This window comes from Manacus vitellinus, unplaced genomic scaffold (genome assembly GCF_001715985.3).
Source record: "Manacus vitellinus isolate BGI_N305 unplaced genomic scaffold, ASM171598v3 scaffold_28_pilon, whole genome shotgun sequence".
Lineage (NCBI taxonomy): Eukaryota > Metazoa > Chordata > Aves > Passeriformes > Pipridae > Manacus > Manacus vitellinus.
In genome coordinates this window covers 7,892,735-7,917,068 of record NW_021940122.1, presented here as the reverse complement: position 1 = coordinate 7,917,068, position 24,334 = coordinate 7,892,735, and the positions used below count along the sequence as shown (strand labels likewise).

Sequence of the window (24,334 nt, the reverse complement as noted above, 5' to 3'; positions counted from 1 at the left end):
TCCTTAGATGTCTCAGGGAGGAGGTGATGCTATTTTTCTGCCCTCCAGGATTCCTCCAGGGGAATCTTCAGATCTCTTGACTCTCACAGAGCAAGTCTGTTCAATCTGAGTCTGAAGGAGAAACCAACACAGGAAAAGTAGAGTTGGATGGAGGAAGCCAATTTTCAGAAGCTTAGTAGAAAAGATTGTAACATTCCTGTTTTCCAGGGTTGACAGTGTACTTTCCCTCCATCAACAGCTTAACTGATCTGCTCTAGCCTGCTCTGTGCTCGGCCATGGAGGGCATCACTCTACTGCAGTTTCCTTGAGCTGCAACAGGAATAGGAACAGAGGCAGCTGTTGCCCAGCTGGGAAAAGTACCTCTGACCTTTGGGAAGAGAAGCACGAGCAGAGAGAAATGCAGTTCTCTTTCCAGCCTTGGCCTCTCAGATTCATAGAATCTGCTGAGTTGGAAGGGGCCCACAAGGATCATCAAAGTCCAACTCCTTGTCCTGCACACAGCAGCCCCAAGAATCACACCATGTGCCTGAGAGCATTGTTCAAGTGCTTCTTGAACTCTCAAATATCACTTGTCAGATAAAATGCACTTCAAGCCGGAAGCAGATACAGCACCTGGTTTGAATGGTTTTAGAACATTCACCCAGGAAGGCTTCAGCACTCGACCACACTCACAGTGTTATTTGGTTAGCATTAATGCAGCACATGTGGTCCAGCAGGCAGAGGAAATGGCTGGGCCTTCCTCAGAATTGATGGCTTTATCCCTTGCATTAGCACCAACCTGCTGGCAGTGCCTGGCTTTGCTTGCAGAGGCTGTTCTTTCCCTCCTGGCATGTGTGTAGAGCTCTGCTTCAGCTGCAGGAAAAGAAAGAGGACACTACTGACTGTATGTGCTCCTGCTCATTCAAGCAGAGCTTGTCACAACAGGGAAGTAGCAGTGTATGGACAACAGCCTGAACTGGCTGGTACGGAGCAGAGCAGCCATCCTTTCGAATCCAGGAGCTGTTAGAGAGGGCAGGAAACACTGATGACATCTGCTCAAGTACCTTGACCTTTCCAGTCCTCCTGAGGGCTGGATGTGGCAGACGAGAGATGGAAGGCAAGTCCTAAAAACCGCCGTTCCAATTCCCTCATGTGCAGGACATGGCTTGCTGAATGACAAAAGCTACAACTCCTGCACAAACCACAATTAAATCTGTTTATTAAGTAGACACACTACTTAATAGATGATTATGCTCCATGTTTCTTCACATAAGCTTTACTAAACCTACAGTTTGATTTTGCAAACTAAAAACTCAGTATGTAAGTCCTGGTGAGTTATGAGCACAAGTAGCTGTACTGTATTCAGGATTAGTTCTCAGTGTCTGTCTGGCTCCTTATAAATCTACCTGCTTTTCTCCATTGTTAACACTGAATTCAGTTAGATTAAATCAAGAAAGAATGGGTACAGCACATTTTTACTGTTAGCTGATCACTGAATCTAACTTATCAGCTCTGTGACTTGTTATCTAGAAGCTTGATACCAGATCTTGGAGGTTTGTCTACACCAGAATACCATTTTAATTAGCAACATGATGTCTGTGAGACCTCTACCATCAGCTTTCACTTAAGGAAGAAGGAAAGGAAGGGAAGCGCTGATCAAAAAGGGCCTCCTGTGGCACCAGTTAATGAAACATTCTTCCTGGAAGTGCAGGAGATTCCAGGAGGCATTCAAGGAAGCTCTAGTAAGGAGAAAACATGTGCAGTGGGATTTCAAATAATCCTTCTCTCAAAGGAGAGAACAAATTGTTTTTTTTTTCTTGAATCAAGTAAATCAAAATGATAAGCAAACAACACTCCCAACTAGGCACAAGACAAACTGAAAGATGACAAAGGGGAGAAGTTTATGTTTATTTATTCCTCTTGAAAATGACTTAAAAGAAAATTTAAAATACTATTTAAAAAAGAGGGGACTCAAAATATCAAGAAGCTGAAAATCAAATCACAAAGGAGGCATTACAAGGTTAGCAGAACATAGAAAGCATAGTTAGTATAAAACAGATTTACAGTCTCAGTGAACAGCAAATTTGTGCTGCCCATGTAAGTGGAACAGCACGTAATGCAGCCTCTATCCTCTGGAACACAGAATTCTTTTATCATTTTGTTTTATTGTAGTACTGTATAGGAAAAGTCAACAATTTTAAAAAAGCAACATTTTCAATTGAAAGAGAAAAACATTACAAACATTATATTGCTCTATAGGCACTGATAAATGTTTTTCTGTGGTAAAAGAATGTGCCAAAGCAGAATTCAAAGTTGTATAATTCCTCTTAAAATCATACAGCCCTGGTGAGATTGCAAATAAAAACTAGTTATGCCATTTCTCTGGCACTGCCTGACAGCAGCCCTGCCCACTAGGAACTGTTTGCAACACTGGAGTTTAGACAGGGCTAGGTAGAAGCAACAGGCAACAATACTGGAAAATGAAGGTATCTCCTGGTAAGTCAGAGCACTCTGACAGCTCAGAGCCATGGAGGGCATTTGTTACACTGACAAAGGGTGACTGTGTGTGCCTGCCAAGGCTTTCACTGAGTTTTTCAGGTTACACCTGACCTTGAGGTTCTGAGTCCCAGTAAGGAGTGAACGGGAGCAAGAAAAGGTTGCTGCCTACAGGCCTGCTTAGAAACAGCCACTCTGATGGCCAGTGGCAACTGGCAAACTGGTCAGCTACAAGCCTTGCCCAAGCTTGCCATCAGCAAAGTGCCTCCCTCTCCTCTCCCCTTGCTGATCACAGGCAGCTGTATGTTACTTACGCCCTCCTCTGCAGAGCACTCTGCTCGGATTATGGAGCCCTTATGTCCTCTGAGGGCAGGGATGTAGACTTCACTAGGATCTGCAACAAAAAACAACTCTAAGCAATCGGGGAAAGGAGCTGCTAGGGCCTTGGAGAAAGTTAAAGCAGTGCCTGTGCAGCGCAGCCTGAAACAGATTTTTACTTTGCAAGCATCTTCACTTCTGAGATTTGTCCTTCCCTACCTGTTTTGGCACATGCAGCTTTCCTGCTCCCCTGCTCTGGTGAGCAAGATGCCTGAGATTAGCAGTGCTGAGCCGCAGCGTCCCCGCACACAGGGGAGGAAAGACGCGCTTCAGTCTTCTGTTTTACTAGGGAGTCTCTGGCTTAAAAAGTCACTTTTTAAAAAACGCCATGGGAGGAATCAGTTAATCAAACATGTCCTCAAACATGCGCTGCCCCATGGCAATGTAAACCTCTTTCTCCTCTGGCGTCATCTGGGCCACCAGCTCAGGGCGCTGGCTCACTTGGCTGTAAGAGTGTGGGCGCCCAGCCACTGTGACAGTGGGGTCTTCTGCCACCACCTCAAATTCTTCATCCTCATCCTCCTCCTCCAGCCCGTACGTTGTGGTGGCCGTGGCAGCAGCGCGGGGAGGGGATTCCTCCTCTGACTCGCTTGTCTCGCTCTCAGAGTCACTAGCGTTGCCACCGGAGAGAGGAGCGGCACCTCCAACAGTGACTGTGGAAGCAGAAGGCGTCTTCTTCTCGTGGATAAGCAGGGCACGCATCACTTCCTCATTATCATCCAGTGCTGCCCGGCTCTCCTCACGCTCCTGGAAAGCATCCAGATCCCGGCCCCCTGCAAGGAGACACAAGGCAGTGGTCATTTCTTCACAGAGATCTGCATGACAGCCCTGAAGGTTTTCTGAACCTTTATTATGACTACCACTGAGCACAGCTGGCCAAGTCACCCCTTTTCTCTAAGCCACCTCCTCCTCCACCTTGAAAGACAGACATAGTTCTGTTTTTTTTCATAATGGCAGAACAAGTACTGACATTTTCTAGGAGCTGGGAAGCCTGGAGTCACTGTGGCTCCCTGCTGGAAGCCTTGGCCAGGAGCACATTGCAAGCAAAGACAAAAAACACATGATAGGCAGGCACTTGGAAAAGACTGCCCCAGGGAGGTGTCCAACTCAGGCACTACAGTGGACCAGAAAGCAAAGCAGTCCTTCGGAGCTAAATCTGGGCCTCAGATATCCAGACCATACAGCTGACACTTGTCAGAGACAGAACAAGTATCTTGTTGTTGTTTCACAGGTGAACGAGCACAGGCCATTTCCTTTTTGTTCCTCTGTTTCCAAGTTGTCTGACCACAACCTGGGGGACTTGGGGAGATGACCAAGACCACAAGATGCTGCCAGCGTAGACCATAAAATACAGACCCCAAACCAGGCCCTGTCCTGCTGAGCTACCTGTCTATACGGATTAAGATGGAGAAGCAAATGGGTCCAGGCAGACAAGGAATATGCAAAACCATGTTTACAAAACAACATTTAACGCAGCTGTGTCTGGTAAGGTCAGAGGTGCACCTATCAGGCAGGAAGTGGAAAAGCTCATTAAAGGAACATGGTGGTGGGATGGAGTAAGGATCTATCTCATATAGCAGATGCAGCTCACAGCCTTCAGCCAAGCTGTGCAGCACAGCATGGGAGGCTGTGTTAAAACAGCTCCTGCTCTCTAAGCTGAAACAGCCCAGACTGTCTCTCTGGCTCCCTACATGGACCTCTTATTTGAAGGGGACTTCAGTGTCCCAGCTAACACACATGGCCTGTGCTCCTCTTTCAGTAAACTTGGCTGTACAATCGCCAGGAGGGTTTGATATGGCTTGGGTAGGCAGTCTGTCTGCAGTTCATGGATTCAAAAGGCAAAGTTCTGCTCAGAAAGTAGCATTCCACAGAAAACCTTTCCTAATCCTACATTGGATCAGAGGACTGTGAGTTCACCCATCACCAATAAAACTATGTGCAGTGTGCAAAAAAATTTAAAAAAGAACAGAACAAAAAATGAAATATGGAGAACTCTGTGTAAAAAAAAGGCCTAAAAAGTAGGACAGGCTCCCCGTGGCAAACTTTCTGTCTTGAACCAAAAGATGCTGCCTATGAACAACTGCTGGAACTGAGGGGATGGCATTCTGCCTTCATACATTAACACCCACTTGCCTGCTCCTCTAAGACATGGACCCTCATGGTTTCACCACCACATCCATGCAGTTGGCTCCCAAGCCTTTCCCTCTGGGGGTCAGAAACGCACTGATTACATTTTTCAATTTGAGATGAAAAAATTCTGTGAGGCAGGCAAACTAATGAAGTAAGTTCTGCACTTAGCACTAAAAGCCAGGGGAGTTTGTGGTTACTTCTTTCCTGTGGTAAAATAAAGGCCAAAAGACCCATCCCTAACTTCACCAGACTTCTGTTTTCATTGTAAAGAAAGTTCTAGTAATGGGTGATGGCTACAACTACTAATATTAGAGCACTGCCAAATTCCTGAAAGAAAGGAAGAATAAAGGCATCGTGTTGGCAGCCTTGTTCTCAGCTCACTGCTTGTGACTGTGGAGCATAAGAGGCTATGGGAGACCATCTCTGTGAAATAATACCATAGCTCATCACATTGAGACCTGTGAAATGACAACAGCCTTGGGCAGGTCCACAAAATCTGACTTTGTGGCTCAGGAGTGGGACTGTCTCCTGCTTGCAAGAACCGCCCCTGCCAGATCCATGCAGTGAATCTTTTCTGTCAACAGTCCCAAGTTTCCGTCCTCTCTGTTTGTGTTGCAAAAGCAGTTTCAGGCTATTTCCACAAGTGTCCTCTTTGATCTCCAGTAGCTGAAGTTAAGCAGTGATGCCATCATGCTATACCCACCTCCATGTCCTTCAGTGGCATCTTGAGAAACATTTATGCTGTGTACGCCAGAAGCCATCTCACAGAGTCAATTTAAAACTACAGGTGAATTGAATGTCCAGCAGAGAAAAAGGGTGAGAAGTCACCATTCCTGGTGAGTAACAACAACCTCTGCTACAGACTGCAGGAGGAGGCTGTTCCAATCATCTCACTATGTTTAATCTATTTGAAAAATGTTTGGGGGTTTGTACACTTGAAAGGCATTACATGTGAACAAGATCTCTAGATATCTTCTGACCATTATATCACATTCATTTTCTTCACTTCTGCTCTACCTACATACTCCACTTCTCTCCTGAGCACTGCACTAGTTCCAGGGTGTCATGCTTACACATGTGGTTCCCTTTTGCCATCTTGTCTTCCTAGGGCATCAACAGTTTCAGCCTATAATACTCAAGTGACTTGAAAGATTGCATCTATTGACTCAATCTTGTAAAAATCATAAAAAGTCTTCATTTCCTATTTTCAGTGTGTAAGCTTAAACAGCACACATACCAAAACAGAATTTTTCTACTAATTGTTACAAGATCTTCACCATGGTATATGGACAACCCAACCTCAAGATGAATGAAAATAAATGCAAAGATAACAAGAAACAAACAGAAAGGAATAAACTCTCACCTGCCATGGTGATAGACCCTCCTACTGTACTTCCTGAAGCTTTAATTCTGAGTATTCTTGATATATAACACGTTTTGAGAAACAACTGGCAAGAAGAAGGCTGGGAATGTATAAATACTGCTGGTAGATTGGTAGACTTCAGAGTCACTGAACATTAATAAATGTTATTTTTCAGCAGTGACCTATTAGGGAGACAGCTTTCTAGATGAAACCAGAAGACCTTCATCTAGAAGCAATAAACTCTCAAGGTGGAAGATATAACAGTTAATTAACATTTTAGAAGCCCACACAAAATTCCATGGACAGCTCAGCTTTACTGACCTAGATTTCAATCCTGGACCTAATAAGTCAGGATTTTTTACATCTACCTACACATACGTGCTTTGCACAGAAGAGAGGAACAAACTCTGGAGTGTTGGGGGCAGCAGCTGTACACACAGAGGAGAACATGTTTTTGACAACACTGTAAAGGCATTGTATAAGCAGAGCAGTACTTCTGCTCTGTGGATTTTCTTACCATCTTTGATTTCATCAGGGTCATAAGCCCCCTGCACCGTGCTCTCACGCAGCCAAATTGGTCTCTCTCTGGCTGGCTTTCCTTCACTTGCAGACCGGTTAAGATCCTCCTGGTCCTCCATGCTGATGACAACATTCTGGGTATACAAGTCCTCATATGATGGTCCTTTTGTAGTCCATGCTTCCCGATGGTGTCCACTTGCAAGGCCGGCTGCTGTCCCTGAACCAGCACCAGCTGCACGCTCTTTGCTACATGAAAGTCAAAGAGATAAAAACAGAGCACTCAGAACAAGCTCCTCCTTAGCTACTTAGCCCCTCCTTAGTCACTTTAACTATGATTAGTTATCTCTCATGATCTGCACTGAGAACTTGCATTTTCAGTTCTAACATCTCCTGTCAGGAATTTCTGCACCAGCTTGATAGTTTGGGAAGACCAAATCATAAATCTCTAATGGGAAACCCTACATAAGGCCATGGCAACATCCACCGTAGACACTGAAAAAATGAGACAGCACTAGAGATGCAGATGCACTCATGCAAAAACAAACATAAAATTCCAGAATGCCCTGAAACAAAAGCCACAACAGCAAAACACAGTCAAACAGTAGTCTGGTATTTGGAGAAGCCTTTTTTTGGCCTTCACACAGCAACCATATACTGCATTAAAAAAGCACTAAAGTTTAACTATGGCAGACAGTAGGCCCAGAGACCCAGCATGCTCAGACCTGTGAACTGTTATTAACCACAGGATTCAAGGAGTTAACTCACCAAGAAAAACACAATTCAAACCTTTGCTTGAATTGTGAGTGACAACACACATGAGAAGTCACCTCTCCTGTGTTACATAGGAGATCTGTACTATCCACAGATACAGCCTTGGGAGAAGTGGGGAGTCCAGGTAGAGAAGAAAGATGAGAAAGGACCTTCAAACCAGAGGACTAGGGCTGGGCAAAGGAATTTGTATGCTGATGGTGTGCAGGAGGCGGCAAGACAGAAGAACAGCCTTCATTGTGGAAAAGCTGGAGAAGGAAAGGTACTGACTGATGCAAAGTGTATGGCAGTCAAAGCCTAGCCCTCCTTTGCCTCCTGAGAGGAGCTGCAGCCAGCACATTTCCCTCCAGGGCTCCTTCTAGCTCAGGAGACTGAGGGAGAAAAACATTCCTGCTTGGATCTGATAGAAAGAGGACATCAGGTGGAATATTTTCTGCACATGATGATGGCAATGAGCCCAAAATACTCTCTGGCCTGTGTTGCTACATATGCATAGATCAGGGAAAGCAGCTGAATGGAAACTCACTGGTCTAGGGGTGGGGAAAGCCAAATGTGACTGTTCCTCTACTTCAGAATATTTCATCTTTTCAGAGAAACAGATCTGCTGCAGACTGTACCCACCCTCAGACATATAATTTCAGTCATCTGACTGCCAGTGGTACTTAGGGCTTTTCATAAGTAACAGCCCTGTCTCAACTCCTCCTCTTGTCCAGAGCAAATCCACCAGGGATAATGAATGATGCCAGCTGAGCTGACAGTTGTCATCAGTAAGCACAGTTCAGTTACTGTTGTCTACTCAATGACCTTTACTCCAACCAGGAAGCTTAAAATAAAGTTGCAGTTGGAGAAGTCCTGAATAATATGCAGGCTTTTTTAGTTCAGCAAGGACTTACCCACTGCTTGATGAGCTAATTCTGCTGGATTTTTAGGGGGAAACAGTGAAGGGAAAATAGACAGGTAGGTGAACATCTCTCTCCCCCAGATAAAAAACACTGGTGCTTTGTTCCACAGTTTGGATTGAGGGCTACTCACAGCCTCTCAGTAGTGATTTTGCTGGGCTCTGTTAGCAAAATGCTTCCCAGCATCCGTGTTAGCATGTGTCCATACACTTGGCAGTTCTCTCCTGCAGCCAGCTCTGCTAGGAGAGCTTCATAGCAGCCTTGAATCTTGGGGCAGAAGGCTCATGCGCATGTGTTGCTTATATAACCTAAGGAACCACACAGAGACCTTCTTCCCAGCGTGTTATTTCAAGTGTTGGTACCTTTCAGCTCTCCAAGACAGGCGTGTGTTCTGTGAAAAGCGCCACTCTGCTTCCCACACAATAGAAATCTCTAACTAGCGTTTCCCTGACAATTTTATGTAATCCACTTTCCTCACAAGATGCACAATGCAGCTCTCCCCCAAGCTCTCCCTCCCCATGACTACAGCGTGATAGCTAAACACTCAGTGCCAGGAACTACCCAATAATACTTTTGCACAGAGGCCCCTGGAACTGTGCTTGAAATTGACTTTTTTCCTACATGGTATCATTTCACAGCAAAACACTTATTCCATGACGTCAGGAACGTTTCAAAAATGAAAGTAACAGTTCTAAGAGACACCTACAGTACTAATTACTTCAAGCGATCAACTGCAATGTCCCACACTGAGATGGAACCATCTAGACACTTGCTGTCCACTTTTGGAGCCCAGTGAGCTTTGCAAATGTGCCTCAGTTTACTGCTTTCTATCTTGAGTGACATTGTCTGTAGACATGAGCAACACCTTAAGACTACCTGAACAGGGGAATACTCCTTTCTGCAAGAAGAGAACTTATGTTCAGCAACTCTATTCCAAAGTACAGGATTAGCCACCACGGATCAGGTGCCAGGTGCATGAGCTGCCTTACAGGCAGCACAGAGCAGATGAAAGGACTGCACTCTTAAATCTCTCTCTAAGATCCATGATCTGTTTTTTCCTCACCTTGGTCTAGACTTCACATGGCCACCCTGCAGTCAGGAACTGTGGCAGCTCAGTGGCCCAGATGTGGCTACATTTGCTCTGTTACCCATCAGTTGTTTTATTCACTCTGATGGAAATCCCTTAATGAGTGGTTTAGCTGCCTTTAAAGGCAACATAAATAGTCTTTGACATAGCTGAGGTATGGCCCACAGAAACCACACTGTGCAATGGGCAAACAACTTGAAATTTTCAGCTCAATCCTGCCCAGACTATTACGGTCTTGCATAATGGGGATAACTCTTTTTTTGCCATATCTGAAATAAAACACTTTTTCACTGTGCTGCTCTTAAGAGCTTCAACCTCACAACAGACAACCCATGGTTCCTGACAGCATGACCACAGAAAATTAATTCTGTGAAGATTTTTTGTTAATTGAAATCATGCTATTTTGACACAAGAAAATAGAGGGGTTATTAAAATCCGTAATTTTTTGAAAACCACAGAGAAGGGCTTAAGTAAAGCAGGTTTATTATGAAACCTGTGGGGCTAATTCATGCTTTGCCAAGATTAAGAAAATTAACAGCCTCTTAGAAAAATATAAATGAAGATCTACCCAGTTCCCCAAGGCAGGTGAATGACAGTTATGCAATGTCAGTGCTGTGGCTTAGAGCTCCTAAAAACTCTCTTGAACATACATAAGTTGCCTGTGTTAGTGCAAAGAGAAGATGCAGGCATTTTGTGACCTTTTCCATTTGTTTCAGAATCACCAAATGTCAGTTTTGTCAATGATTTTAGACACTCAAGACTCCATAAAAACAGAAAGAATAAATAACCCAGGGTTTGGCACTTTGAAAAAATCTCACAGCAGTGCTTCCATGGAATTAGCTGCTTTGAATTAATAAGAGTTAATAAATAATTAAATATTATATGTACTGAAGCAAGTTGTGTTCAAGTAAGCATTTAAAAGGCTGCCTATTTATTTTGTCATTCCTTTCACAGAGTAATTAATCATTTACAATGTTTTTTAAGTATTTAAGAGTCAAGTAAGTGGGCGCTGCTATTTAATCATGGGACTGCACCAGGCTTCTGCTGTGATAATTTCCTGTACACAAAAGGGGAAGACTGAGAAATTACTCTCTTTTTGGTAGGGTTATCCCAGTTCTACTACTTAAACTACAGAAGAGAGATTTTAAAACAAAGTCTAGTGATTCAGCTTGGGTATAAAGGCTTCAAGGATTCCCCATATCACCAGACATGCTGAGCAACCTTGGGAAAATCTCTTAATCTCTTCCATTCTTTATATTGCTTCTGTTTTTCTATCAGAATGATGAGGAAAAATAGCTACCTTCTTGGCTAGAAAAAGCCTATGAATAGACAAAGAATTTTTATTATATTAATTAGAAACTGTCTAGCATGAATATATGAGGAACATTCTCTCTCAAGGTTAGCCTGAGAGAAAAAAAGTGTATTCTGCTCGCTCTCCCATTAACTAAAGCCAAGCACCTCAAGGCACTGTAGGAATGCATCCCCTCATGTTACATTTTTTTCCCCTGTGTTAATTAATTTTTTTTTAAATACAGTGAAGTGCATCACGTTTCACCAGAACTGACAGAACTGACAGCTCCCCACATCTTTCTGCATTATTTAAACATCATCTGTTTTTCTACAGCTAGGAATGTTCTGGAAGAAAGTGTCATTTCCATAGGTAAGAACATTTTAAGGAGTTTTTGACTCCAACATGGTTTCCTCCCGAAAAGTGTGTAACAAGTTGGGGAAAATCAGAAGAAAAAAAACCCTTATTACAAGTAAAGTCTTCAAAGTAGAATGTTGTAATATGTGGATTTGAAGTAAAAGGTGTAGACTGCAGACAGCTTAGTTTCAAAAGCCATGTAGAAGCAAAATAAATAGATGAAAGATAAGTGCTTGAGAGAAAGAAGACAGCATAGATGGCACCTTCAGAGTTTTGTCAAGGGGCTGCAGTTTGCATTTTTTAAATACTGAGGCAAGGCCTTGGTATCCATACCAGCCGCAGCACAGCAAGCAGCAGGCAGTTCAAGCATCCCACCTCACAGAAAACTACATGCAGGAAGCTGACCAGAAGAACAGCCATCTGCCTTGTTTAGTAAAAAATGGTTACAGCCCTTTGTCTCCTTATAAACCACACATTCCTTGGGGAATCTGTTAGTTTCTTGCACAGTTGGTGCTGAACAAGTAAGTCCTCAATGCAGCCAGAGACTGCACAAGGCTTAGGAAAGCCCCACGGAGAGGAGCACACTACAAGGAAGCAGTGCAGTGAGAGAAGACCAGGCGGGTTCCCACCTCTGCTTCAGGGCAGGAATCTCTGTGGGTTCTGGCTCCAGGATTTCATAGGCTAAGTTAACATCTTCCGTCTCACGAAGCAGCGCATAGATGGGCTCAATCTGCTCATTAAATCTTGCAACGAGTGTCCTTGCATCCTTTTTGGGCATTGCCGACTCATCTTCTTCCACTTCAGTCTCACAGAAGGTACAGCGGAAAGTTCCTAAAACGAGAAAAGTTGCTCAGTGTTGGAAGGAAACAGCAGGCCTGGCTCTTCACACAGCCTTCCCAACAGCAGTGCCTTGCTGTTTCCTTAGCTTGATGCTAAGTAGCTTTTCTCCCCCGAAAATCCCTTCCCACACATGGTGTACCTGGTTATTATTTAAGCAGACAACAAAGCAAGCATTTTGATACCATCTAGTGATACCCAGTTGGGTACAGTTTCTCGCTCTGAAAAGCCCGGATGGGCTGCAGTACCTCTACGGAGACATCTCCTAATCTCTCTCCCTCTTTCTTGCTGCACATTTTAAATGTCAGCTACGACTGGGCTGTGATAAAAAGCTATACAATATCCTCCTCTAAGGAGTTCAAATATCGGCCGTTTCAGTCGCTTGCACTGGTACCTCCCTGGCCACACCAACAGGCTCATTTCCCAGTGAAACAGTGTAATTTTACACTGCACTAACCAGCCTGCAGTAACTGCTCATATAACCATTGTCACTCTACAAATACTGCAAAAAAAAAGATGGCTTCTCCTTCTGTTTCAGGGCCAAAATAGGCAAAATAGTCATTACTGCAAGCAGCAAATGCAAAAACTTATCCCACCCAACTCCCACATGAACTTTTTAAAATTAAGAATGGTAAGATAAGAATTGTGTGAATGGCAATTAAGAATAAGCTTGTTTTACAGACCTTGTCAGGACCTATAAAAACAGGTCAAACATAAAGGCAACTGAAATGGCTGCATGGCAAAGCAGTTACAACAAACCTACTGAACTCCTGCACAGCCAGCTTTTTGGTTTCATTGCTCCATCTGTGAGTAGGACCCTTGGGGCAGTACATGCACAGTAGGATCTTACCATATGGTCTGCTATGAGGGGAGCAGCACAGTGTAATGACTTAGTCTTGCAAGTGCTGGACTGAGAACATACCACTGCCACCTCAGGACATTACATACAGAGTGATGCTCACAGGCTTCTTGATTTCTCTTGCCTGTGGGTGATATATTTTATATTTATCCATTCTGTGACACCTATGCACATCTAGCATCACCTCTCAATACTCCAACAAAGAAATGAAAATATCTTTTTATCTACAGGGAAGCCTGAGGATAGGCCCTGTCATGGAAATGGTAATCTTATGTCTAAAAATCAGAATTAGAATCAGTATTGAAGCCTGCTATTATCACCAATGCTATGTACAAACACAGTCAAAAGAACAGGGTTTGCCCAGAGCACTTGGGCATAATGTAAGGAGACAGGCTGGCAAGCCAGGGCTTCTGGTATCTTGGTTTGCTGCTTACACAGATTTGCTAGTCTTGTGACTTCATTGTTCAGCACACCACCTTCTCTGCCTATAATACAGCGATAAAAACAGACCTAACTTCCTCAGGGACGGCTGTGAGGGCTAGACAATGCTTGCACGCTTCTCAGGAAGCACAGAAAAGCTGTTTACGACAGGAGGTAGATCTGCTGCCTCTCACCACAGTCTGCAGAGATGCAGTTTTCGACCTTGACACCATCTGAAGTAGCTTCTGCTCATTGTCACTCAGAAATTAATGCATGTTGTGTATGTGGCCTCTAATATGTACACATTTCCTGCAATAAACCCTCTCTTTAGAAAGTTTGTCTTATCGACAAGTAAAAGCTAGAGGACCCAACAACAGCAGTATGCAAAGTAAAAGATAAGTGGATAAAGTGCTCTTCTCTCCCATCCAAGCATGAAACACTCTGCTTATGTTTTCTCCAGGCTGTAAAAACTGTCCCTGCTGATTCAAAGCTGTACATTATATAAGCTAGCAGCCTGGAAAAAACTGAAACCAAAGTTTGGTCCCCTTATCCCACATCTGAGGCTATTGATGTGACATAAGTTAAATCAATTTAAAATAATTAGCACATCTCACTGCTCATAATGGACTAAGGGAGCAAACACAGGTTATGAACAAAACACCCCTCTTTTTACACCCCCCCGTAAGTCCTGTTACATGTTCCTGAGACAGCTCAGACTTTTCACGCTTCCATCTGTGAACCCCATGAGTATCTGCTAAAGATTAAGATCATAGGGAGAACGGTTCCAATTCAGAGTACTAAAAAATCAGAAAGTAAATACAGCTCTAATGAAACAGAACTCCTAAAGCTATCATGGATTTGCTGCAATTTCCACCCCTCAGGGTTCTTAATAAGTAAAAAAAGTTAATAGATGAATTATGTAAAGAATCTGGGAATGGGTGAAATGACAAGCTTCCTCCATTAATATGCTGATTTTTTTCAAGGTGATGCAGCATTTCACAATAGGCATATGTGATTAGAGAACTGGGAAGCTGTTTTGCCATGGCAGATGGCATTTACATGTTGCAAACCTCTTTTGTTAAACTTTTAAGAGGTCACAAAATGTCACCAAAGCTTTTATGACATGGCACATCACATCAGCAGTGACACACGTTCCTTTCAGATATGAATTGCATGTGACAAACATGAAGTGGAAGCCATCCAAAGGCTAAAAATGGCAATGCTTCCACTCCAACTATGCATTTCTTCCTTCAGCCCTAACACAATTTATAGTTTTTCAATTCAAACATGCTGCATAAACCAGGACAAATAGATATCCTGGAGCAGAGAGACATGAGGTTTTTCTGCATCTCAGAAATGCTAATGAAGCATTTCCACACGTGCTCAGGCATTCAAGAGACCTCTCTGGCTGCACGCTAAAAACCAGCCATCTGAAAGAGATCTCCTCATGTTCCCAGACTCTCCAGGACAGATATGCTGGTAATCTGGCTCCCCAAGGCTTACTAAGATTAAAGCAGTTCAAACTCTGAAGTACGGGGCCAGAATATTTAGAGATAATTCCTAAATGACTTGATTTCACTTGAGAGAAGGAAAAGGTCAACCACCTACACACACTGAACGCAGGATGTCCAAGTGTGCATGCTGCATCTGCTACAATTAACACATTTAACTGGCTACAGCCTCCTGAGCCTGAGCCCAGGCCCTGCTCACATCCTTCTCAAAGGGTTCAAGTCTCATCTCCTGCCCAACAAGGTGTGTTCCTTCCACTCTGTCCTTTGGGATGCTGTTCCAGACTCTCACTACTCTCTTAAAAATTATTTAATTTTCAACCTCAACTTATTCCCCTTCATCTCAAACCTAATGACTGTTGTGTCAAAAACTGTATCTCAGCTCAGCCAGCTTCTATCTTGTAGGTATATTTAAAAACTGCTGTCTTACTCATCTCATACTGGCCCATTTTGTAAGGCCACACATTTTTCTCTACCTTTTAAAACTGGTCACCCACTCCTCTAGCAGCCTTAACAGTCTCATTGGGCCCTTTCTCCACTTGGCTCTCACCTTTCTGCTGTGGAGATGGAAGTACAGAAGTGTCCAGATGGATTCTCCCAATAACCCAGTGGCATTAGTGCTTCTCTGATAGCCACCGAGACCTTTTAAGATCACAGTGTAACAAACCATGAAAGCACTGTCTCAATTATCACAAGATCTAGCAAAGCTTCCAGATCTTTCTCCTTTGTAGTTCCCAGCTGATGAACTCCATGTTTATAGCAGACATTTGCATGAGATGCTAGGTATGTGACACTGTACTTCAGAGTATAACCTTTCAGCTCCTTTTTATTCCTCCAGCCTTTATCCTCATCCAATTCTTTATTCTTGACTGCATCACAAAACATTAAGCTAATTTATTTTCAAAATCTCCCACAACCTTCTTTTAGAAGTAGCATTATTACCATTACATGGAGAGTGAGCTAAGGCACAGATGGCACAATTTCAGAAGTATCTGCTGATTTGAGCAGTACTTGATTTGAGATGCCTAAGAAATGCTTTTCTGAAACTTCTATTTGAGAACAGAGCATGCAGTATTTTTACTAATCTTCTTCCAGGCTCTAGAATTGGGCATCTCAGTTAGGTACAGTTAGGTACAACACCTAATGATAGCCTTTGAAAAGTTTAGCTTAAAATGGCTAGTTCAACTTCACACAAATTCAGCTGGCCTGGAGGATCAGATCACATTCCTGTGGCTACTACAGCCGTTTTCTTCAAGTAATCCCCTGACTCTCACAGTGCATTTTTCCTTCTTCTTCAGCAAGCCAGACAAAAAGTGCCTTATATGCACACAACTCCTCTCTCTCATCGAGCAAAGCATACTTTGGGGTGGTGGTAGAGAATCATGTCATAGAGAAAAAGTTACAGGATGCACAAGCAGCTGTAGTTTCAGCACTCCCTAATGCTGAGTGCTTCATTTGATGTTAAAATGAGAGTATTAAGACCCTGAGGAAAGGATGACAGTTTCCTAGGTTCCTACCAACAGGAAGCCAGACGAATGCCTCCCACAACGTGACGTTGTGCCAACAGCCATATGGTTCATTTGCAGACCTGGAGCCCTCAGTTCTGCACAGGCCTCCACCTGGGAAGATGACGACCTGCCTGTGCTGCAGGGGGAGCAGGATGCCTTGCCAGCTTGCTTTCTGGTAACAAAGGGAGGATGAGAAGGAAACAGCTTTGGTTCTGCTCTAGCTTCTTAAAAGAGAAGTGGTTTGTGGGAACCTGTTATCCTACACACTAGCCCCATGCCTGAGGTTTTCTACTCAGCTCTTCCCATCTGCTCCCATCCCAGTTCTGGGCTTTTCCCCTCTCTGATGGTCCTATTCTCCCTGCTAGCGAGTCTATCTAGTCCTGCTTTCTAAGCCTGGGCTTTTCTCACTTCTCAAACTTCTCTGTCCATTCTTCTTTTCCTGGGCTTCTTTTTCCAATTTCAACCCCTCCCCATTCCTGTGCCTCTCTGCCCCCAGCTCTCAGATCAGTTAATTCTGCCTCTTGATTTGAGCCCTGGTCATCAAACTAATTTCCTGTTTCAAGCCAGAGAGATGGAAGATCTTTTCACAGCACAACCTGTCATTCAGAACAGTATTACACAGGCAAAAGAATACACATTTCTCTGGTCTCCCCTACTTTCTCATCAGCTCATTCTTCAATACAACCAGATTTTTTTTTTAATTCAATTTTCCTAAGCAATTTAAATTTAGTCAGATGCACAGAATGAGAGAAACTCAGCATACAGTAAGTGTTTGACAAAGTTTAGAACAGAACAAAAATCACAGAGCAATTCCTATGCCCGCCCTCCACAAACGATCCAAACTCATGTAATGGAAATACTTAGCAAACTATGTAATAGACAGTGCTATTGGTACAAATTATAATTAACTTCCCTTCATTTCTCATTGATTTTCAAGATTTAGAGGACTATTTAAAACAGCACCTAAAGGCATGTCTCTCGTGAATCACTAAAGACACAAATAGTAGGCCATGTGGCTACAACAGACCTGGATCATTAGCTAAGATAACATAATCTACCTTAGGATATAAGATACTTACCTACTAGAAATAGGAACCTGAGGGGTTAAATTGAAGCAAATAGAGTTTTAATGATCTTAATGGACTGAGCTAGTAACAGAGCTAATTGTTAAAACAGCTGATTGTTAACTGGATTAATGATAGTACAGATAAGACAGTAGGAGCTGTTGTTCCTTAGTGATGCCCAAACTTAAACAGACTTCTCTGCCCTGATCAAACTGTTCTCACTTTCTCAATGAGAAAGTAACTCAGTGTGTCTGAGTGGAAAACGCACTCCTGCCACATAGAAAGATGAGTCTCCTGTCAATTTTATCAGGTAGTGCTTCCCTGGCCCCATCTCTCTTCCTCTGCTGGAAACCTATAGACCTTAGTACATTCGTATTCACATTCAACTTCCAAAAATGCAGCTGCTTTAAGAAAAAATAGAGAAATTCACCAACATAATCTGTCTCCTGAACACCACAGCAATATACCATTCTCTCTTGCAAGTGTTTCTACACATGCTTTAAAAGAGCTGGTTACAGAGCATAGTGAGTTACATAAAACATAATGTCACATCTCATCTTTCCGAAACAGGTTTCATGGTCCACTGGATCTCAAGCTCTTGGGGACCCTCCACAGACCAGGGCTGACTGCAGTACTCTCTCTTGAAATGTGACACAGAAAGTGCAAGTTTTTATATTAGTCCTGTTTGGGAAAGCCCAGGGCAGACCCTGTTCTCAGAGCTTCTTACAGTATGAAAACAAACACCGGACCATGTGTAGAAAGTATCAACATTTTGGGAAGATTCATTAACCCCACTTCTGGAAGAAAACATCCAGCTTTGCTATTGCAACCCAAAACAGATCAGGTTCCATCCCATTCGCTTTAAAATTTCTAACTGTAGAGAAGATAAGGTATACTGCGATTGAGATGAGTAGCCTTGGTCAGAGCAGAACACGTGGGTGATCTCTGAAAGCAGAGAACTGAAAAGCACACAGGACAGTGCTGCCCGGAGAAGATGGTCATTGCAGTGGCTGTATCTTGAAGCTGAGTACACAGCACCCTGCAAACAGCACTGCACCCAAATTGTGCCACTCACCGTAGGAGGCCTGAGCAGATGTGAACACGGACTGCTAAATACAGCACCCTGCCCCCAAAAGTGACAGCTCGCCTAATAACAGGCTAAGAAAGTACAGCACCTTCTCTATCCCTCTCTTCCTTTTCTGAAGAGGCACTACCAGGTACATATGATTAGGATTATGGGCAGGAGGGACAGCAACGAGCAATACTACGGGCTGCCTGACATATCCTATTACCAGATCCTAGACTGAAATTTGCTAAAACATCTTTTATATCACGATTATGCCTCAGAAGAGTGAGGAAGCATGTGGAGTGCACGTTTATAAAATGTCAAGCATGGCAGTTCAGCTAAAAATGGGACTAGGAACAAATACTGTAACTAATAGTGTTAACTGAAGAGAGATTTTCATCTCTTTATGAATTTTTCCATAGTATCTGAATACCTAAGAAAATTGCATTATCTACTGTTTACAAATGGGATCAAGACTCCACAATGAAGGAAAAAAATTCCTTTTAACTTTATATGCCCCAAATCTAGATCCAGTTCCTCTCAGGTCTGCACATATTCTAGCATAAACATTACTGAGTTAACAGCTATGAGATTGATACTTCTCAGTATCAGACCATAAGGTTTTAAATAGGTTTCTGTAAATTAGAGAATGAGCAATGGTTGTTCACCTGCAAACAGCTTGTTTTCCTTGACCTGCTGTTCGATATGAAATGGGACTGTGTGGTGGAGACAGAAGGAAAAAATCCAGGTTCCTGAGACAGCATTCAGCTCTCTAGCATACACGTGTAACAGGTTTGGGAAGCAGTCACACACATATACTTCTACCCTCCAAATCAGCCTTTGAAAATGTCTGATTGAAAAAGCTTTTCCTAAGTGCAAAAACCAGTGTTTCATCATACAATTCAACACCATTTCATAATACATGCACACCAAGATATAGTTCTGACTTTTGAGTACCTGAGCCTTAATAATGCTTCTTCAGTATTTTTCTTGTTTAATATAGATTCAGAGTATTGAATTGCCCACCAGGTATTAAACAGAGAGTAAACATTTCATTTGGGATAAATGTCAATCAGTTTCCTTTCAAAGCTTCTATTATCGTGATATAGATGTAGCAGCCACAGAATTTAAGGGCACTTATGCAGTAGCACTATTTCTGATTCAGATGAGGTAATTCTTCCAGAAATGTGTTCAAGAGGTTTCAAAACTGCAACTCAACAACATATAAAAAAAGATCAATTTGTTTGAAAAATAAAAACAAGATGGTAACTTACAACAACAACAAAAACAAGACAAAGGCATACTCTTCAATACACAGTGGGAACAGCAAAAGATGAAAGAATTATATTTTATAATTGCCATTAAGCAGTGTCTCACTATAATCAGAAAGAAATTTCACTTAGCCAGTGCATATGTTCATGTATTATTTATTCTTCCTGAGAGCAGTGTGTAAATGTATAAAAATTGAGGGACTGGCAGTCCTGGAAACAGAAGGTCTCTCTGTTAAGCTGCAGAGCGGATTTTACTCAGGCAGTAACATTATTTTAGGCATAATCTGGAAAAATGGTGGTGCTAGAATGTTATTACAGATGGCCAAGAATAGTGTCCAGCATTCGTTCTGGAACCTCTCGGCACAAAATGAACCCTGCTGTTAACAATAGAAGGAGAAATTGCTGAGATAAGACACCCTTGGCAACACCTTCAAATACATAAGAAGAGTGTTTTTCTTCCTGGAAAATCTCAAGCATTTAGAGAAACAAAAGGTTTCAGAGGCTTGTTCCAGATTGCCCTGTTTCAGGCAATGGCAAACATGAAAATACTTTCCCCATGCCTGAGATCCATTTACAGAATTACATAATATTCTGAGTTGGAAGGGTCTCACAAGGATTATCAAGTCCAACTCTTAAGAGAAAGGCCCATACAGGCATCGAACCCACAATCTTGCCATTATTAGTACTGTGCTCTAACCAGTGGAGCTATTGGCAGCTTATGTTAAACCACCTCAGCACTTCTGATTTCTGAGGGAGATCTCTTCTTCTATGTTCTCTGTCACTACCAAATCCCTTTAGTATCATACAACAGATTCCCTGTGGAGAGAGATTTACAACTGTGGCACAACTACTATGCTACTTATAGTCAAAAAGGGCTTCAAATTCAATAGATGGTGGCTCAGAAATGGCAACAACTTAAAATCCTTTACTTTCAAATTCTCCTCAGAGCTAAAGTGTAGCAAGAAAAATCTACTCCTACATGAGCTTTCCCCAACAAAGCTACCAGGGCCACCAACAGAGAACAATACAAATTATTAAAAAATGAAAAAAAAAAGTAAAATGTCATTTTCTCCTCATTCTAATAAATCCAGATAAAAAGAAGAGTACCCAAGGGAACACACTGTGGATGCCGAGACTTTGCATTTCATGCAAATCTGCTCATGTACACACACAAAATCTATTTAAGAACAAAGAGCAAGAACAAAATCCTTAAACCATGGTCCCAAGACAGTATTTGAAAGGCTAGTGGGGCCAATGTTGAAAGCATGCATTTCCACACCAGTATTTCAAGCCTTGGGATGGCAGCAGCTGGCAATAGCAAGAAAGAGGAAGCAGGGCAGTGAGCTCAAGCAAGCACATTGTTTCCAGCTTCATTTTCAATGGCTTCACATAATGGAATGGGCCAACACCAACAGGACAAGCCGTTCTTCAGTCTACTTTTCCCTTTTTCTTTTCCAAGAGGTTTTGGAGGCCCTTCACAACAAACAAAGAAGGTTTTTCTGATGTTGGTTACTTAAGAATAAAGACAGTCTATTATCAGAACAGACATCATATTACCCTCCTTTCTGAAGGTCTGAAATAGTTCATGGGCAACATTCACCAGCTATTTACTGGTGTAAGAGATTATGCTCCTACCCTGCAGCTTTTGAAGGTGCCTCAGCAGTGCAAAAATATACAACAGTATGTGATAAGAACAAGTGCCGCTCTCCACTTGACTTCCTACTGGGAATGTGCAGGATGATGCAAACTAACATTTTCTACTCAACTAAATTGTATTCTCATCCATACAAAAGGTAACAGATCACCTTCTGAATTCTGCACATACCCTTTGCCTGAAAGTGCCACCTCTTAACAGGTGCCTTACACACCATTTGTATAAACCTATTGATTCTTTTCGTATTTCTCACATTTTAGCACAAGAAGCCTCACTTCTTACCTGCCATCAAGAAAACAGGAATACCCATGAATTCTTTTTTGTACCTTTAGATATTCTTTTGGACAGTCATGCCACCCACTGTTCTCTTTCTTCCTTAATGCTATGCCTTTTAAAAACTCCTTTGTGCAAAAGGTCTTTATATTTCACTTTCAAAGGAAATACCCTTCCCCTCTTCCTTGAGAAAATGACACACCACACGAGACAGCCCAAACTGGTCCCAGTACTGCTGCACAAAGGGCCACCTCTCATGGCTGGGAAAGGATTACAGCTGAGCCAGATCCCACCTGCACATAACCCAGGGCTCAGGGCAGAGCTGGCAGAAGAGAATGAAGAGAAATCCGAAGAAGTGTGATGGCAAAGCTTCCTCCAAAGACAGCACTTAGAGCTTAACCACCCTTCTTCCCTTCTCGTCCATGCACAGCCATTAGAGTAATGGGAGCGGCACTGAAAGCTCGGGCAGTGCTTCCCAGAGCTGGCAGGAAGAACCCCATTTTCTCATTAAATAGAAGGGAGAACAAATGGAAAGAGAGGCTCCTTGGGACTGAGCTGAGCTCCAAACCGCAGGATGGTGCCAGAATTGCCATGGACAGAAATAATCTGGCAGATTCCAAGTGAAAGAATTGCACAGATGCCAGGAGATAACCTGGAGCATGAAAGGAAGTTGGGACTATAAAGATGTTGGAAAAAATAATTAGGGGAGGGGAATAACAGGGCACAAGGCAAAACATGCAGGAGAAATCGTTGAGGCTGCTCAAATGCTGGCCCATGATATGGAGTAGGATCTCTTGTGAAGCCTGGACTGAGGTCTGGGTAGCTCTCTCCCACAGTGCCTCAGGGAAAGAAGCAACTGAGGAGGTGTACTTTTTACCTTTCCAAATAATGACCTTATGTATCCCTTTCCATGGGAATCGCATGGGCCCACACAGGTGAGAGGGACTAAAACAACAGATTGGCCTACTGAAACAGTCTAAGGTGCCATGGGCTTATGTTAAAAACCTGGATTTCTGTTAACAACCCTTCAAAGACCAAATTCCCAACACTCTCAGCTCTACTACCTGCTTGGAAAGGAGGTGCTAATGTTCTTTTTAGAGGAAAGATATCTCTACAGCTACAGGCAATTTCTGCCTTCTGTACTGCAGTCTCTCATCACAGGTTTCACGGTAAAACTGAGTAATGCACACCAATGGAGCCAGGCACCTCCGCACTGCAGGGTCTGTACAAAACCTCGCCTTACCAGCATCCAACCACCTAAAAAGATTTAAAGGGCAAGCCACCCCATGTGCACTAACTTTGTGTAAACCAGCCCCTCACTCCAGCAACTTGCATACCAAAACAAGCAGTTTGGAAGGGCAAGGACAATGAAACCAACTGAGTCCCGAGATTGTTTCACTTATTAAAAAAATACGTAACAAAGGACGTTTCAGGTGCTAGGGATGGAAAATAGGAACAGTCTGACCTTCCTGCAGCAGCACACAGAATTGATCAGAAACAAAGCCAGCGAGACTAGTTTTCCAATTCAGTCTGACCTATGCACAACAAGAAAAGAGCCAGTTAAGTAATTCATTTCCATTCTTACAATTTGCAACACCAAGGAACAGAAAAGGACTTGTTAGTATCAGGAGTATTTTAACAGTATTCCTAACTTAAAGATTACTGCTGCTGCAGACAACCCACTAGTGATCTGCCATCTTACTCATGAAACGGTTAGAGAGATATTGATGAAGCTTATGGTAATGCCAGACAAAGCAATAAAAAGCCTCCTTGAATTTGCAAATTTTGAGTACAGAGGCACTACCTCTCTTTATGCCATTCTACCTGATTTCTAACATATCAAATTACATCACCCAAAAAATAAGAGCTGGAGTAGCTTAATTCAGCCTTGCCTTGTTTTCTACTCACTGTTACGTACAGAGACTTCCTATTAAGTTACAACCTAAAAGAGCACTACCTTTTTAAAAGAAAGTATAAAATAAGAACAGATTAAAAATGTAAAGAAATAACCATTTTCATTCCAGTTTTTGTATTGCATAATGTATATTTGTGGAGAATGTGCTATTTTTAAGGTAGACTGTACACACCTGATAGTCTTAGATACATCTTGTATATGATATATTTAATATATCACTTAAAATATCTTCCAAAACAAAGCATAAGTTTTCCATAAATCACATCCCAGTAAAACATATCTTTGGACATCAGACTGGATAGAGTCTGAAAGGAGATGCCATGACAGATAGCCTGGACAATAGAAGCTGAAGATACAAATTAAGAAATTTGGTCTAACAAATGTTACTAGACTAACAAAACAGACTGACAAGTTATCTAAGTGGACTAAGTAATCAAAATTTACTGCTGATTTTCATTACAAAACAGTATCCAAAAATGTCCTATTTTATTTCTTAATTTGATCTATCATCTGCTAATTCTTACACCATTTTATTAACTTTTTTTAGTGAAAAAGAAAAAAATTAATAAAGGTAACATGCATAAACTACCCTTCAGATTGCTAAAGCCTCAAAACTCTGATACTGCCTTTCAGCTCAATGGGTTGAGTCAGCTTTCACCTGGTCTGTTTTGTGAGTATATAGAGAATTAAAATTT

General features: G+C 42.5%; 1 protein-coding gene across 6 annotated transcripts in view; it reads right to left on the bottom strand.

The window, feature by feature from the left end:
- Window positions 1-777: 777 nt before the first annotated feature.
- The window catches only part of GTF2E1 (general transcription factor IIE subunit 1), a 50,975-nt gene continuing 27,418 nt past the window's right edge, over window positions 778-24,334 (bottom strand). For 3 of the 6 annotated variants that reach the window (XM_018074680.2, XM_018074681.1, XM_018074682.1), the window contains exons 3-5: window positions 11,894-12,095; window positions 6,864-7,111; window positions 1,878-3,626 (exon numbers count right to left, since the gene is read on the bottom strand). In XM_018074680.2, the coding sequence (XP_017930169.1) occupies window positions 3,196-3,626; window positions 6,864-7,111; window positions 11,894-12,095 (881 nt within the window). In that variant the 3' untranslated portion in view covers window positions 1,878-3,195. Of the gene's footprint in view, window positions 853-1,877; window positions 3,627-6,863; window positions 7,112-11,893; window positions 12,096-24,334 lie in introns of those variants that run through there. The other 3 variants (XR_001920912.2, XR_001920910.2, XR_001920911.2) reach the window with 3 other exon arrangements.